A 17,320-nucleotide genomic window follows, 5' to 3' on the forward strand; every position below is an offset into this window, starting at 1 on the left:
GCAGGCCAGTTTCTCTCAGAAACTTATCAAAATATTTTAGTGAGTCAGCTATTTTGTTTACCTTTAAAAACATCTTAAATTAATTATGATAAAGAGAAAAATTATTTCCAAATAGACACTAAATTTCATGAGCATAAAGTAAGGAGGAAAATCCCAAAACAAATAGGAAAGAAGAACCTGTTAGGGTGTGGGAAGGCACCTACCTCATGCACCAGAGCAAGTGAGGTCTGCTTGAAACTTCGCCCTCTACTGGCCATCAGTCGATTCAAAGGTTTGCCATCTTTACTCTGATACGTTGAAACATCGTAACAAAATAACATACCCCCTTAAAGAAAACATAAAAACATTTCTTATGAAAAAAACTTCATCAGTTAGATTCCCAGTAGTCAATATTTAATCAATCTGGATAGAGATATTTATGAATTAAAAGAATTTGCTAAGCAAATTATATTTGGCTATTGGTATCTAAGGAAAGAAAAAAATAGAAGTATAAAAGTTATATTTAAACTATCATTTATTTACAAGCTTTATTCATTTGTAAATAAGTGAATAAATTTGCAACTCATGACACTTTAAATTTTATAAACTGTAAATAATAAGTTAGTTTTTATTAGAGATTCTATTAAGCTTTAAAAAAACAAATTCCAATTAAAGAGAAGTGCTTGCACATATTATTTCTGAATCCTGATAAAACATGGGTTCCTTACTTTATACCTACCAGTGGACAAGATTTTCCTCATACCTGCACTCACGTACATTCATTCTCCCCTTTCCGCTCCCGCCTCCTCTAACCCTTCTCTGCCCAGTCCTTCCCACTCTTGTCAACCAAGTTCTCCAACTGAACTTCCAGCTCCCGCTGGCCCCAGTGTCAATGGAAATGCAAGGGCAGGCAGCCAAGTGCCAGAGTGAGCGAGGGTAGTCTTGGAAACTGTCTGGGTAATTCTGAGCCAATGAAAAGACACATTCAAGGGGTAAGATAATTTAAAACATAGAGATCGTTACATTTTTAAACATCTCTTTTTGAAGTATGGTACACATAGAGAAAAGTACACATATAATAGGCTTACAGAGCTCAATGAATTTTCACATACTGAACAAGTCTGACCATCACCCAGATCAGAAAACAAAACACTGTTAACATCCCAGAAACCTTTCCCCATGTCTCCTCCCAGTCACATGCACTCCTCTCCCAAAGGTAGCAACCTTCCCATACCCACTTTGCCTACTTCGTTACTTTATATTAATAAAATTAGACTGTAAAATGGCTTTTTAAAAATCTGGCTTCTTTCACTCAATATAATCATTGCAACAATCATTCATAGTTATTGGCAGTTGTAGAACATCCATTCTCACTGCTGAATAATACTCCATCATGTGAACATACCTCAATTTTTCCATTTTACTGTCAACAGGCATTTAGATAGCTTCCAAGTTTAGGGCTGCTCAAACAGTGCTGCTATGCACATTACAGTGCGTGTCTCCTAGTGACTTCATTTGGGTCTATCCCTAAGAATGAAATAGCTGGGTAACAGTGTCAATGTATTCAGTACAAGTTTTCCAAAGTGGTTGTACTAACATGTATCCATTGCTCCACATATTTGTCAATTCTTTGTATTTTCCATCTTTTTTTCATTTTAGCCAATCTGTTAAATATGTGGTGGTATCTTATTGAGGTTTTAATTTGTATCTCTCTGTGAATAAGTTGATCGTTTACTCATACGTTCATTGAACAAATACTGTCATTTTGAAGGATATGTTCAATTCATTTTACTGTTTTCTGATTGTCTTTTTCTTATTAATTTACAAAAATTCATTGTATCTGCTAGATATGAGCTCTTTATCAGACACATGTATAATACTCTCTTGCATTTTGTGGCTTGCCTTTTCACTCTCTTCAAGGTATATTTTGATTAACACATGTCCTTGATTCTAATATAATTTGTCACTATTTTTATAACTGGAGCTTTTCATTATAGAACCATTTGTGATAAAGACTTCTTTTCTCCACAGCTCTGCAGTGTCACCTTTGTAATAATCTGTGGCCCTCTTATGTGGGTCTGCAATATTCTTCCATTGGTCTGTTTGTCTATTCTTGCACCAATCCCACACTGTCAATTATTGTGGTTTCATAAAAAGTCTTGACATCTGGTAATATAAATCCTCCTACTTTGTTTTGATTCTCCAAGATTACCTTGGCTATCCATTCATTTTCACACAAATTTTAAAATCTGCTTGTCAGTTTCAAAGAAAAAAACAACAACCTACCGGGATACTGATCTGGATTGGGTTGAATCCACATACCAATTTAAAGAAAATTAACATCTTTACAACACAGTCTTCAGGTCCATAGACATTGTATGTCATTCCATTTGTTAGGATTTTTAAAATTTTTCTCCATAATGACTATAGCTTCCAGCATAAGGGTTTTACATGCTTTTTGATAAATTTACTTTGGGTAATCGATATTTTTTGATGCTACTGTAAATGATAGTGTTTTCAAATTTTATTTATTTTTTGTTATGGTATATAAAATATATCACTGATTTTTTTTGGCATTTTCTTAGTAACTTATTTCTTTAATTTTTAAAAACCTTTTTCAATTATCACTGATTTTTATATGTTGACTTTTGTATATATGCATTAATTAGTGATGCTGAATTCATTTATTAACCCTAATATGTAGATAAATTTGAATTTTCTATGTATACAATCATGTCATCTGCACATAATGACTATTTTATTTCTTCCTTTCTAACCCTTATCGCCTTTTTTTCCTTTTTTTTGGCTTATCACACTAGCTATGCCCTCCATTACAATACTGTGATGCTAATAAACATCCATATCTTTTCCCCAATCTCAGTATCTGAGTACTAAGTACAACAATGGCATTGTAGATGTTCTTCATCAGAATTAAAAAAGTTCCCTTCTATTCAAAGTTTAATATGAGTCTTTTATATCATGAATAGGAGGTAAATTTTTCAAAGGTATTTTCTGTATCTATTGCTATAATTTAAAGATTGCTCTGCCTTTTTCTATTAATATAATGAATTACATTTTTAAACAGTAAATTAACCCCATTTAATTGTTATGTATTATCTTTTGTATCTATTGCTGAGTTCAATTTTTTTTTTTAACTATGTTCATAGAAAAGATTGGTTTGTAATATTCCCTTCTTGCACTCGTCAGATTTTGGTATAAAAAGTATGCTGATTTCATAGTTCCTTTTTTCCTACACTCTGTTAGAGTTCATTGAATACAAATATCATTGCTATTGCTCCCTTAATTTTGGAGAAGAATTCACCAAGGATGCCATGTGCACCATGGTTTTTATTCAGCATCAGTGGGAAGGTTGTTAGAGGTTCAATTTCTTTAATACATTATCAAACTATTCATAGTCTATTTATCCCCCTGTCAGTTTTGTAAAGATTTATATTTTTATAAATTTCCACACCTTATCTAAACTGTGAAATCTACTGGCTAAGGTTCTTTATAAATTCTTTATCTTTTTGAATGCTATAGGCTCTGAAGTGGTATCTCCTTTGTTATTCCTCGTATCTATATTTCTCTAATTTATTATCCAAACTTATACTGGCTTTATCATTTTGTTAAGCTTTTCGAAGAACCAACTTTGGCTTTGCTCATTTTATGTTTTCTAATGCATTAATTTTTCTTCTTATTATTACTTCTTTCCTTCCTTTAAATTTAATTTGCTGTTCTTTTCAAAGCTTCTTGAGATAGAAGCTTAAGTCATTATTTTCCTTTTTTGTTTTCTAATATATTCACTTAAAGTATAAATTTCCTTTTAACACTGTTTTAGCAGTTGGGATATGGCTTATTTTCATTATCATTCAGTTTAAAATATTTGCTGATTTCCATTTTGATAGTTAGCTTAATCCTTGGATTATTTATAAGTGTACTCTTCAATTTCTAGGCTACTGGAGACATTCTAGTTAGTTATTTTTGGGGTATTTATATTTAGCTTAATCCCATTGCCATCAGAGGACAGACTCTTAATGACTTCAGAATTTTGAAATTTGTTGATACGTATGGTTTGTCATATGGTCATTTTGGCAAGTTTCCCATGTACTGTTGAAAAGCACAGGAATTCTATCACTATTCTTTGTCAGTTAAGTCAAGTTTGTTCACAGTAGTGTTCAGATAGTTTGTAAATTTATACAGTTTATTTGTCTACTTATTCTTCAAGCTATTGAAAAAAATGTTTTAAAGTTCCCAACTTTACTGCAGGCCTATTTCATCTTTTAGTTGTGCTAATTTTTATCAGATATCTTGAAGCTATGGTATTTTGTGTGAACTGACTAGAATAGTCACATTTTCTTAATAGGGTGACTGCGTTATCTCCTTGAAATGTCCCCTTCATTTCTAGCTTCTTCCTTTTTCATATATCTAGTACTTTTTCATTGTATACTGGACAGTAAATAAAAGAACCACAGAGATTTTAGTCTAAATAATGCTAAACTCCTCTCCTCTGTTAAGCAGATAGGGAAGCACTGATCTTCTCAACCAAATCGGGGATTGGACTGGGTTAGTACAATAACTACACTCCAGTGGATCCGTCCATGTCTGGCTCAGCCCTGTTCTGAGGGCAGGACTCCCTAGGACTTCCCACTGACAGCCTAATGGGACTCCTCAGGATGGAATAATTGTGAGAGATCCAGGTCTGTCCTCAGAGGTTCCCGGCTCACCTCTAACTCCCATCCCTTCAAGTTCCAAATCTGGGCAAATATCATTCTGAAGGGAGAAACGGGCTGTGTGTTTGAGGTTCCTCAAGTCTCCCGTTTTGTCACTTAGGCACCACACAAATGTCAAGGTCTCTGCTGGTTTCTCTGCCTCCTGCACCAGCCTCATGTTAAGGTCAAGCCTGAAGTTCGGCCTCCAGCCCAGGCCAGGATAGTAAATGCACTCAGGTGAAAAGTGCTGTCCCTCTCCAGGACCAATTCCCTGCTCTTGTGCTTTGTTTCAGACCCACTCTCCTAGCTGGTCTTTGTCTCCTAAGCACAAGACTGAAGGAGATTTCACGTTGCCTTTCAGAAGCATCGGCCTATTTCTTTAACTTTCAGTGCAAACTCAAAATTCAGCAAATATCTTCTGAGGAAAATCTCCAGTTTGTCTCCTATATTAGTTAGGGTCTTCAGAGAAACAGAACGAATAAGAAAAATATACCCGTGAGCTGGAGAACCAGAGAAATAATTCAGTCCGTATCCCAAAGCCTGAGAACCAGGAGTGCCAATGTCCAGGGGCAGGAGTTGGATGAATCCATTCAAGCAAAGAGCAAATTCACCCTTCCATTGTTTTTCTGTTCCGTTCAGGCCTGGGGACCCTGGTGATCTTCTTTACTCAGTTTACTGATTCAAAGCTAACCTCTTCTGAGCACACTCACAGACACACCCAAAACTAATGTCTCAGCAGCTATCCGGCACCTCTTAGCCCAATCAAGACACAAACTTAACCATCACAGCACCCTCATCCAGTGGAACCACTAATAGCTCCACTGTTCCTCTAGCCTCCACCAGGCCTCTTCCTGGCCAACCCCCAATCCTAGCTCATAACCAGAGTCTGACTATCCTCCTTGGGGATGAGGACAACCCTAAAATGTTCTCCTTTTCTGGATTTTTTTTGTCTATCTATCCATCTTTGCTTCTACAGTTCTCTGGTACCTTTAAAATGTGAGTTATTCTTGCCATTTATCCAGCTGTGCCTACATGTTAGCAGCAGCAGCAATGCCCTCCTATGCCCTACCTACTCCAGCCTGCCTGGAAACGGAAGCTTAAAACAATGCATTAAAAACTTGTACCTGGATACTACGTACTGTGCTTACCTGCAAGGCCAGGTTTCAAACCTGGTTGCTTGTTTGTTTCATACATTTTCAATATAAAATTGGGGATTCCTGCTACAGTCTTTCCTTGGTCTGAGCGGGAACCTCCTTTTAATGCCGAGTGATATACCCCACGGGGCATATTCACCATTTCTTGCTTCACGAGTGATGTAAAAAATTCCTCCAAAGCTGAAAGAGATAAAAGGAAATTAAAAGTAGAGTATTACAGTATGCTAGAAGAGAAACACTCATTCTTTTTTTTTTTAATCTTTATTGTTGAGAATATTCCAGATGCTGCCCCCATTTCCCCCTCTGGCCCCCGATCCCCCCAACCTGGCTCCCACCCCATCCCAGGCCTTCACAACCCTATGGTCTGTGTCCATGGGCAATGCATATATGAATATAAATTCTTTGTTTAATCTCTTCCTGCCCCTACCTTTCCTCTGAGATTCACCAGTCTGTTCCATGTTTCCATGCTTCTGGTTCTATTTTATTCATCAGTTTATTGTGTTCGTTAGATTCCACAGATAAGTGAAATCATGTCTTAACTCACACATACCACCACCACAGCAGCAGCAGTAGCAGCAGCAGCAACTTAGCCTGTTTCAGGCCAAACTTCACAAATTAAAAAGAGAACTCTTGATTCCTACCCTTTTTTATTCTTCCCCAAGTCAGACCAGGGCACCCAGTTGCTAAAGCTTAAAAACTTAGTCATTCTTGACTTTCCTCGTTCCCACACTCCTTATATGTACTCCACCAGCAAGTGCTTCTACATCAAACTTCTAAAGTATATACCAAATCCGCCCATTTCTCTCCATTTTCACTGCTACTTGCCCAGTCATTATCTTCTCTCTCCCTCATCCGGACTAATTTAAAAATGGATTTCTTGGGTTCTACCCTTACAAACCATCATCTATTCAAGCCAGAATGTGTCATCCCCTCCCTAACATCTTCCAATGGTTTTTTACTGCGTTTAAATAACATCAAAACCTCTGCTATTATCAGAAGTTTAATCATCTGTAGCAATATCAGTACAATTATTAAAAAGCAAAATATTGGTTCATTATTTCTTTGCTTGTGGTCCTAATTAAGCCCAAGATCTTTATTGCTTGACATGTTTACTTATTATAAGGTAACACAGAAATGTGGGATCAAAAGACAATAGATACCCAAACAAAATACTTGATAAAACTGCAGGTTTGTATTCAAGTGTTATTTTCCTAAGAACCACTAGAGGTTGCCCAATGCAGAAACAAAAACATTTAAACTAAACAAATCACATGGAAAACAAAAAAGGAGACTACTGCAGGTGCCTCTTATTATAGGAACAAAAAGCAAGGATCCACCCAATAAAACTGGAATTTCACTCGGAATAGATCTAAAAGTCTTCTTTAAAAGATATGATTAAATTAAAGGGAAAGTGCTCACTGGAGCATCTATTATGTGTCTATCCCTGTCAATGCTATATACTTCAAGATGCAACCAAATTTCTCCTTTCAAAGCGCTGAGAACACTGTATGGGATACTTTCCATTTACCCTTCCAGACCCATCCTCCACCCTCTCACCCTACTCTGTGCCCTGGAAGAATGACCTTTAACAACTGCATCACCGGGCTCCCTTGTCCTCTGGCATCCAATGGGAAACACTGGCAGGAGGTCAGAGGGTGGAAACACTGTGAGGTCAGGCATGTATCCCCAGATATCCACCTACAGGACTGCTACCGGTAGCCTGCATGCCTCTTACGAAGACCTGGCTCCCCTGCTTATGACTCTCCTTCTCCTACCTGCTACCTCCCCTTACTCCTGCTAGCTAAGGGACATCATCCCACTCTGGAATGATTCACCATTGCTTGTGATTAGGCAATCACAAATTCACCATTGCAGCATCTGGAATATTCTTTAACCTTGATAACATAACTGTAAATAGTCTCTTTATTAAACTCTGTTACTCCATCTGAATTCGACTTTCCTGTCAAGACCCTAATCCATTCATCATCTAAATGACAGGGACGAGTAACATCCAATTGCAGGCCATACACCCCAATACCTGCGTTCACATGCATGTGCATGACCGCTTCAAGCTAGATCAGTATGAGTACAGCTGTTCAGAATGTAGCCAGGATCATCCAGTGTGAGGGCACTAGTGCTATGATGAGAGGGTTAATTTCATGCTTGCCCCGAAGGGTCCTATTCTGGCAAAAGCTGATACATATCAAGAGATAAGTACACATGTGCAATAGACTAACTCAGGAATGGAAATTTGTCTACTTGGCAAGCTCTTCAGAGGACTAAGGATTCTAAAAATAATCCCAGCCCTGAGCATAGTGTAAATGAGGGTAAGATACCATGACTGCAATTGATATAAAAAACATTGTCTTCCCCAGTCACTAAGCTGGCAACTAGGATTTTTTTCATTGTCATTGAGTCGTGCCGTCTTTGACCAGGTGAGAATTTGAAAAGAGCTGAAAATCTGTAGATTGCAGTATTAGATATAAAATTTTAAAACAACCTAAATGTCTTTCAACAGGTGAGTGGATAAACAAACTGCATGTAGTACATCCTACAATGAAATACTACTCAGTAATAAAAAAAGAACAATCCATACAGGCAAGTATTTGGATGGATTAAAAAACAGGTTGAGTGAGAAAAAAAAAGCTAATCCCAAAAGTTTATATAATGTATGAAATAAACCTGGTAAAGTCTGAACAATTCTATAGTTAATAATATCGTACCAATGTGAAATGCCTGGTTTTAATAATGAACTAAGGCTTTGTGTGCTGTTAGCAATTGGATCAGGTGGGTAAAAATACACAGATACTTTCTAAACTGTTTTTGTGACTTCTTGTAAGTCTAAAATTATTTCAATAAATTAAAAAAATTTAATAGATATCAGTAACACCCCTATTAAAATAATGCAAATTATTGAATTTACTCTGCAACTGCATTTGTGTTTACTTGAAAGAAAGTAAGAGGAGAAAAGGTCCAGGATTCACTTATTCAGTGTGATCTGGCTTTCCACCTAGTAACTGCTCCTAGAGACCCAATATGGATCATCTGCCCCGGACCCTGAAGGGCATACACTCCTGCGGCTGGTGCTCTTTCCTGGGTGTTTTGTTTGCTTTCTGAGTAACCCCAGGAAAAGTGAGGCACAGAACAATGAAGAATTCTGCCATGCTGACATGGCTTGCCAGATACAGTTAGCTTCTAGATTACCCACCTGATTCTAAGTATTGAATTTTCTCAAGTAGATACAATTGCTGATCTCAGGTCTTCCCCTTCTTTCTCAAGGAAAGGCACTAACAATAATCAAGGACAAAGCATGCAGAGGAGCCATTTCATGGCCACCACAGTTCTGTGCAGACTGGGAGGTCAGACACAACAGCACAGCTTGGCAACCAATGTCTTCCCCCTTCTTCTCCCACCACAAGCCCGGGGGTGAGGTGTGTGTGTGAGTGTGTGTGTGTGTGTGTGAGTGTGTGAGTGTGTGTATGTGTGTGTGTGTGTGAGAGTGTGTATGTGTGTGTGTGTGAGAGTGTGTGTGTGTGTGTGTGTATGTGTGTGTGTGTGTGTGTGAGTGTGTGTGTGCGTGCGTGTGTCCCATGTAAGAGGGAACAACATCCTATGACTGTTTTAGTTTACAAGAGGCACTTTGATAACTGCAGGCTTTTTACTTCTTTGACTCACTATTAACTGCAAGAAAAGACCCAGACTCTGAAGAGCCCTGAGGTAGGAAGTGGGGAAGAAGAGAAGAGAACAGGAGACTAGTCTTTAAGGCTTGTTCTGGGCATCAGGACAAAAGAAAGGGTGAGCTCTTTGTCTAAGTTGTGCCATCCAGCTTTCTCTAATGAAAGGAGGTGGGGATTTGGGACAGGAGCTTTGTCTAGAAATTAATAATATTTATTTGGCTGAATTCCTCAGGAATCTCCACAAGGAATGAAACCAAGGAAAAATCTTTCAACATTGCAGGCTAGTGAGATTACGATTGTGAAAATAAGATGACATTTCTTATGTTTATTGAACTTAATTTTGAGAAATTTATACATTCATGAACATTCAAACTAGAATTGGGACAGGACATATAATGCATGGTCAGCAAAATGTTGGCTAATACTGAATTAGAATAATTAGAAATAATTAGAATATTTTTTAAAATGCCAAAATTCTGTAAAGTTTATGTTGAAACTAAATGACCATGCAATTCGCTCTGTTTTTTAAAGGCATTCATTTCCAGTTCTTGAATATTGGTACCATCTTTGGGATAATTCTCTTTAGAATAAATTTATAATGATGATACTAGCCAGTAAATTTTGGAAGATTCTAATAATCTTTTCACTTACCTTCTATATCAATAAACAGTTATTTGAATCAGTGACTTAAAATCCCACTGCAAACTTATCTTACAGAATAAATTTAGCACTTGAAATACATTAGTAAAAATGATTTTTAAACTAGTTCTCCAGTTCAATTTTATTCAAGTCTAACATATTCAGTATATTTTGAATGCCATACTACCTCAAGCAGTCCTATGGAACAGATGGAGGCATTTTGCATTTTAGATAGAAAATGAGTATGTAAGATTAAAGCAAGCTATAATATGTACACATCACAAAAGAACACAATTAATCAGATAGGTAAAAATCACTGGAAAATGCTAGTTTCCCTGCCATTAAGTAAATAAGTCACCTGGTAACACCAAAGGCGAGGTGAGTGGCAACAGTTTGAGATAGCAAGAGCCAGGAATCGAAAGATCCACATCCTTTTCATCACCCTCCTCATCCTCATCTTCATCCAGCTCGTCGGGAGGACTGATTTCTGGTCTTATCTGAAATGACAGAGAAGACAATACTAAAGCATCATGTAAATCTTTTCTTTGTCCTTTTCATGTCAAGATTTAAAAAATCAGCTAGATTCAGTGCTCTATAATGTCAAAAGACCATTAAAAATAATTTTTAAAAAACTATTCATTTTCAGATTAACTAAATGTTAACCTGTAATCACCATATTAGGTACAATCCCAGATCCATGTAAAGAACTAATGACATAGTAAGAAAATCACCATAAAACAATAGAAACAATGTTTTATAGAAAAGTAATAAAAATTTACACCATCAGACAATAAAATGCAAACACTGACACATTGAATATATTGGGCTTCTATGATTTATAATGAAATATTTGCCTAATCTGAATATATATTTTTTAAAATCTGTGATTCCACCCACATCTCTATGACAAAGTTTAAAATCCTACAGTAGGATGTATAGTGGAGATCAGGAAGGAACAGAATGCTTTAGTTGACTTTATTTTAGACTTGGCAATTTGTTGCTAGAGAATATAAAAACACTAAAATCTGTAATTGGTAGCTACACTTTATTGTGGGATTTGCAATTTGAAGATTACCACTATTGTAATTTCCACAAGATATAACTGTCAAGCAATTAATTAAATTTTTAATACTTTCAATGATACACCATCATAATGCCCACATGGAGATAATTAAGCATTAGGGGAGGAAATCAAAATATATAAAAGTGGTTGCTATAACCATAAAGTGCCAGAACCCAGTCATTACCATTAGCCTGTCTCCTGGAGTTATTTTTAGAAACAATTAACAATTCCTGTCGACTGCCTTCTTCATAGGTCCCCAAAGCACTGTTCCATTTAGGAACTTCACTGAGCCGGGGTTCTTGCAAGGGATTAAAAAAGGAAAAAAAAAAAGAGGAAATGCTTCTCTTAAGTATAATAACCTCAACTCCAATGAAGCCTTTCAACAGTAACTCGTGTCCTCCACAACAGTGAAGGAGGGAAAGCAAGCTGACTGCCCGAGCACTTGCTAAGACAAGCTTACTTCTAAGTCAACAGAGGGCCTTGACTGGCTTTCAGAGCCTGCGCCAGCCACAATTACAGCGATAACAATCCATGCTTCACACAGGGCATTTGCTGACATCAGTGCATACCAGAGAAACCCTGGCACGTTTGCAAACCTTTCGGTTCTGACAAGCGGAGTTTTCCCAGTGTCTCTGGTCTACATACATACTCGGAAGTTGCTAGGGTTAGTATCATCAGGAGTTATCTTAGAGATTCTAACAAGTCCCAGTTGCCAAAAAAGTTCCCCCAAAAGGAATTGGTCTGGGTCCATTTGCCTTACTTCCTGACTTTTTACACATCCACATTTTAAATGGAAAAGCATTTGAACAACACACTGGAGAAGCAGACAACACTGCTTACAGCTGGAGTCTACATCAGAAACACCCGTTACCATGCCAGGCCATCCAAGCCCTGGGAAGCCCTGCTGCTCCTCACATTCACCGGTGATAGGAGCCTTGGGGAGGGGTGCAGAAGAAAACTCAGAGGAACAGCGAGGATATGGAGAAATCGGAACCCGTATACACTGCTGGTGCGCATGTAAAAGGGGGCAGCTCCTTTGGAAAACAGTTTGGCAGTTTCTCAAAATGTTAAAGACAGTTCATATGCCCCAGCAATCCCGCTGCTAGGTATATAACCAAGAGAAATAAAAATATACAGTAACACAAAAAATTTGCATGTGAATGTTCATGAATGTGAATGCATTATTCATAATAGCTAACCCCCCGCCCCCCGCAAAAAAAAAACAACACACAAAAAAAACCAAACAGAGGCAACTGAAATGCCCATGAACTGATGAATACATAAACCAAATGTGGCATATCTGTACCTCTGAATATTATCTATCTATATAAAAGCCTAAGCGACTGTCGTAACCAAATGGATGACCAAACAGGCTGCGTGGAGTGACCAGGCCGGCAGGGGGGTTAGTGAGGGGTGACCAAACGACCAAGCTGCAGGCTGCATGGGGCGACCAGGCCGGTGGGGGGGGGGGGGCAGTTGGGAGCAATCAAGCTGGCAGGCAGAGGCAGTTAGCGGTGATCAGGCTGGCAGGGGAGGGCAGTGAGGGGTGATCAGGTTGGCAGGCAGAGGCAGCGGTGATCAGGCTGGTGTGGGGGGGCAGTTAGGGGTGATCAGGCAGGCAGGCAGGTGAACAGTTAGAAGCCAGCAGTCCAGGATTGTGAGAGGGATGTCCGACTACCATTTTAGGCCCGATCTGGCAGTTGGACATCCCCCGAGAGGTCCCGGATTGGAGAGGGTGCAGGCTGGGCTGAGGGGACCCTTCCCCTCCTCACCCGCCGTGCATGAATTTTGTGCACTGGGCCTCTAGTTTGGTCATAAAAAGGTATGAAGTACCATTCAGGCTACACATGAATGATCCTTGAAAATATGCTATTAAGGAAGCCAGTCACAAAAGACCACATACTATATAATTTCATTATAGCAAAGGTTCAGGCCAGACAAATTTAGAGACAGAAAATAGATTAATGGTTGCTTAGGGAGAGGAAAGGGTAATGAGAATTAACTCATAATAAAATGTTCTAAAATTAGACTGTGGTTGCTCTGTGATTAGTTGGCACAATTCTTTGAATATACTAAAACCACTGATTGTATGCTTTAAATAGGTGAATCATGTGGAATGTGATTCATGTTTCAATTATTCTGTTTATAAAGAAGGAAGGCGGTGGAAGGAAAGGAGGGAGGAAGGAAGAAGGAAGGAAGGCTATGAGAAGAGGAAGGGGGGAGAGAGAGAGGGAGGTGTTAGTGGCACAAGCAGAAGAGTAAGAAGCAGAAGCCACCATAGCCTTCACAAGGACCTTAGCTAGTGCGTGAACTAACGCTTCTAATGATCAAATGCTTCTAATTCCAGAATCATTTACTATAAAAGGAATATAATCATTTTTGCACACATTTTAGCTTATCCAGTCTTTCTGTTCAGTCAACCTAAATTACTTAAAATGAGTCACAGCACCCAGCCATCAATATTTCTGAGAGCCATGAAAAAAAGACCTACTAGGTTGGGGGTAAAAAAAATTGATACACTCATCCATCCATCTTAAGTTGCCCAATTTCACATGCACATAACTGAATACCTATATTAATCTACCTGCTATATAGTAAACAGCATATGTCTGCATCACATAACAAGGAAACTACAGATGTACTGTGATTTAAGTATAAATGACATACCCTGCCTATTTATAATGCTATGATGACTCCTTCAATTTTGTTTCTTCAAATGCGAGTTGATTCTCCCGAACAAATTAGCACTATTGTTAGAACTTGATTCCATTACATTTCTGTCCTTTTCTGCTCATCTCTTAAAGAGGCATTTATTCCAGCTTCCCTATGCTAGCTCCAGTCACTTCCCTTGGCTTGTGTGCAATGACTATGATCAATATGAGTACAACTAAGGAACATCAAAAGACGTCATATGAAAAAATCTGTTAAAATTTCATTATTTGGGCAATTGTATTACATTAGCTGCTAAAACACCCAGGAAAACTGTACATATATTTAAAACACAAACACACATGCATGTTAACACACAACTATGCCCTTCTAAGAACAGCTAAGCTTTATTGGAGACACTTTAATAGAGAGCCAAGTATAAAATGATAAATTATTTTTAAAATCTGCTTCAAATTGAATACTGGAAAGCGTATCCTACAAAATGCCTTCCTTTGGGTTCTGAGCCAGATAACCTTTCAACCACCTTTGTTTGTGTGTAATCTATGAAAACCCAGGAGTTTGTGCAGAAACAGAGGATTTTATTTGGAACAGTCAAGTATCTGCATAAATTCATTTAAAAAGAGAAACAGCTTCTGATGAATGCAGTGACATTCACTTAAATCAAAGACGAACAGGTTACACCACATTAATACCAACCCAGCTTGCATAATGAGTCCTTTTATATTACTCGCTTCTAAAATTAACTCCAGAAATCAACACAATTTATCTTAAGACCTTTATAATAAAAAGTTTAATTTTTAAATAGCTAAATATTTTTTAATGAACCCAAGTCAGAGAGTCAATCTTCTACCTAAATGTTTATCCATTACTGATTGTTTTATCAGGAAAACCATTCTCTATGGGTTTTTTTGTTTGTTTGGTTGCCTTTATGGGGTTGATTTTTTTTTTTTTTTTTTTTTTTTTTTGGTGCTAAAGAAGGCAGAGGAGAAGGATAAATAGCTAAGAAAACAAAACAAAAACCCAAAGAAATACAAACTAAAAGGGAGGAAGCACTCTTATGTACTTTTTATTTTGTTGATTTCAGAGAGGAAGGGAGAGGAGAGAGAGAGAAACATCAATGATGAGAGAGAATCATTGATTGGCTGCCTTCTGCATGCCCCCTACTGGGGATTGAGCCAGCAACCGCGGCATATGCCCTTGACCGGAATTCAAAACTGGGACTCTTCAGTCCACAGGCCAATGCTCCATGCACTGAGCCAAACCATCTAGGGCTCATGTGTATTTTTTAACATTAGAATCAACAAGTCCTCAATGAAGGCCCCCAAATTTTTTGACCAACTTTAGATTTGAAAGTTTCAAGTAATTAACAATATTTTTACAAACCAACAAAACACATAGATAGCCTAGCTCTTAGTACATGTCCAATAAATAATTATTAAACCAATGCACGTGTTAAGTGTCTATCTTCGATAATCTCACAGAACTTCCTAAAAAAAACAAAAAAAAAACCCAATGACAAGAAAGATGAATTACTGAATTTGATTTCAAATCCCTAACTCACATGGTATCTCATTCAAATCTATTACCCAATGGCATTTTCCATCTAGCCTTAGATGCAAAGTCTTATTCAACCCTAAATTTTTTTCTGATGTCTGCCACTTCTCTAATGCCCTTTGTTCTCCCAGCTTGTTAGCTTCCAACAAGTTTCAAAGTTTTAAATTAATGCATCAATCAACAAGAAATCTTTCTTCAGTAAATTTAAAAAAGGGCAGTGCTTATTGCAAAAGTAGCTGAATTACAATCCATAAATGTAACCATGTTGATAAGGATCCACTATACCTTTTTTTTTTTTTTTTTTACATTTCTACTTGAAATTCATACTGTGCTCATTTAGAAGACTATTTCGCAAGTTTCCACAAGCAGAAAAAGAAAAGGTAGACAGACATACTTTCACTGGAAAGTACAGGTAACTTTCAGCTTTGTGAATGATTGAAATTGCCCTTAATACAGAGGAAGTAGTCTCTGACAACAACAACAACAAAATCTTAGTTTTTGTATTATATTAGTCCCTACCTGGCAGGAACTTTTAAGATAATTGAAAACAAGCTTTTCTGGAAAATGGGCCTCACTGTCATCATCTACAAAGCAGAAGTGGGACGCTGACTTGGTTGTCTCCTAAGCCTTCGAGGATTTGGGGGACTTGTTTGAGATGTGAGTACATGGATCGTTCTGGACTTTCAGTCCTGGGTATTCTAACAGCCAAACTGAAAATCATTAATCAACACAAAGAAGAGGAATGCATGGTGCAGTCTTGGAAGCAATGATTCTCTGTAGGGAGGCAGGTTTCCTAGATCAGAAGACGGTCATCAGAGGTGGAATCTTTTAAACCATTTTTGTCTGTTCACCTTAATCCCAGTTGAAAATATTCACAATAGTGAACCACTATTCACATCCCTGAAGGGCGTTAGGGCAGAAGAAAAGGTTGAAAAGCATGGCTAACAAAGGACAAGCCTTAGAGATTTCCTTTACAGCTCTTCCTATGCTGATGGTGAAAACCCAAGCAGACTTAGAAACCCCAACTCTACTCATATCACCACCCTTTGTGTAGGGAGGTATGAAGAGCTATATATGCCATTAGGGATCAGACAATATAGAAGAGCTAGATTAAGGAAGTACCTAGTATCTGACTGAGAATAGCACTTATTTGAGTATAAATTCTAACAACCATAATCAGAAACTGGACATAACCCTAAAGTAGGAAAAAATATAAACATATCAATATTTGAAGAGGTAGAGATGAAACAGCCAAGTGAATGTGAAAGTTGTTTAATAAAAGCTATTTATCCTGGCTGTAATAGTACAAGAATGAGAGCTGAAAATAAAGGTAATTATCATGCGGTGATGTAAATTAGAAATTACTTAACAACTACAATAGTAATAATAAAAATAATAAAAGGTATCTTCCCAGATCTACTGGCAGGAGATTGCACACAAAATTTGCATGTAGCTTTTTTTTTCTTTTACTTTTTCCTCCCTCCCTCCCCCATTCCCTACCTCCCTTCCATAAGCTATGGGTATTGCTGGTAGCCATAGTGCAGTCTGAAGTTCCATCTTTTTTTTCCCGCCCAGTCTCAGTCCGTTCTCAGAACACACTCCATCACCTGGTTCAAGAACTCAGATTGAGCAGTGGTCTCGTCATCATCGACCAGGACTAACAGTTACAGCGGCAGAGGTCTCCCTAAACCTCCCTCATCTCTAGCCTAATCGGTTGCTCATCCCCTGGCCCCACTTCGCCTGACCTTTATAATCCTCTTAGGCTCTGGACCGGAACCACCGCCAGCCTTGGGGCCCAATCTTATAAGGAAAATACTACGGGCTCATCCGGGGGCTGCACTGGGAAACCTGGGAACACCCCTGCCCTATGACCCT

At 38.0% G+C, this 17,320-nt stretch overlaps 1 protein-coding gene across 6 annotated transcripts in view; it reads right to left on the reverse strand.

Annotated features, from left to right (window-relative positions):
• Nucleotides 1–17,320, reverse strand: part of FOCAD (focadhesin) — a 310,432-nt gene that overhangs the window by 102,154 nt on the left and 190,958 nt on the right. For all 6 annotated transcript variants that reach the window (XR_013960579.1, XR_013960580.1, XR_013960581.1 and 3 more), the window contains exons 19-21: nucleotides 10,517–10,655; nucleotides 5,837–6,022; nucleotides 204–325 (exon numbers count right to left, since the gene is read on the reverse strand). Coding sequence is in view for 2 of the 6 variants with exons in the window: in XM_080667664.1 (XP_080523790.1) it covers nucleotides 204–325; nucleotides 5,837–6,022; nucleotides 10,517–10,655 (447 nt within the window). In the remaining 4 variants the exon portion in view is untranslated. The remainder of the gene's footprint in view (nucleotides 1–203; nucleotides 326–5,836; nucleotides 6,023–10,516; nucleotides 10,656–17,320) is intronic.

The sequence above is a fragment of the Plecotus auritus genome (assembly GCF_963455305.1).
Source record: "Plecotus auritus genome assembly, chromosome: 5".
Taxonomy (NCBI): domain Eukaryota; kingdom Metazoa; phylum Chordata; class Mammalia; order Chiroptera; family Vespertilionidae; genus Plecotus; species Plecotus auritus.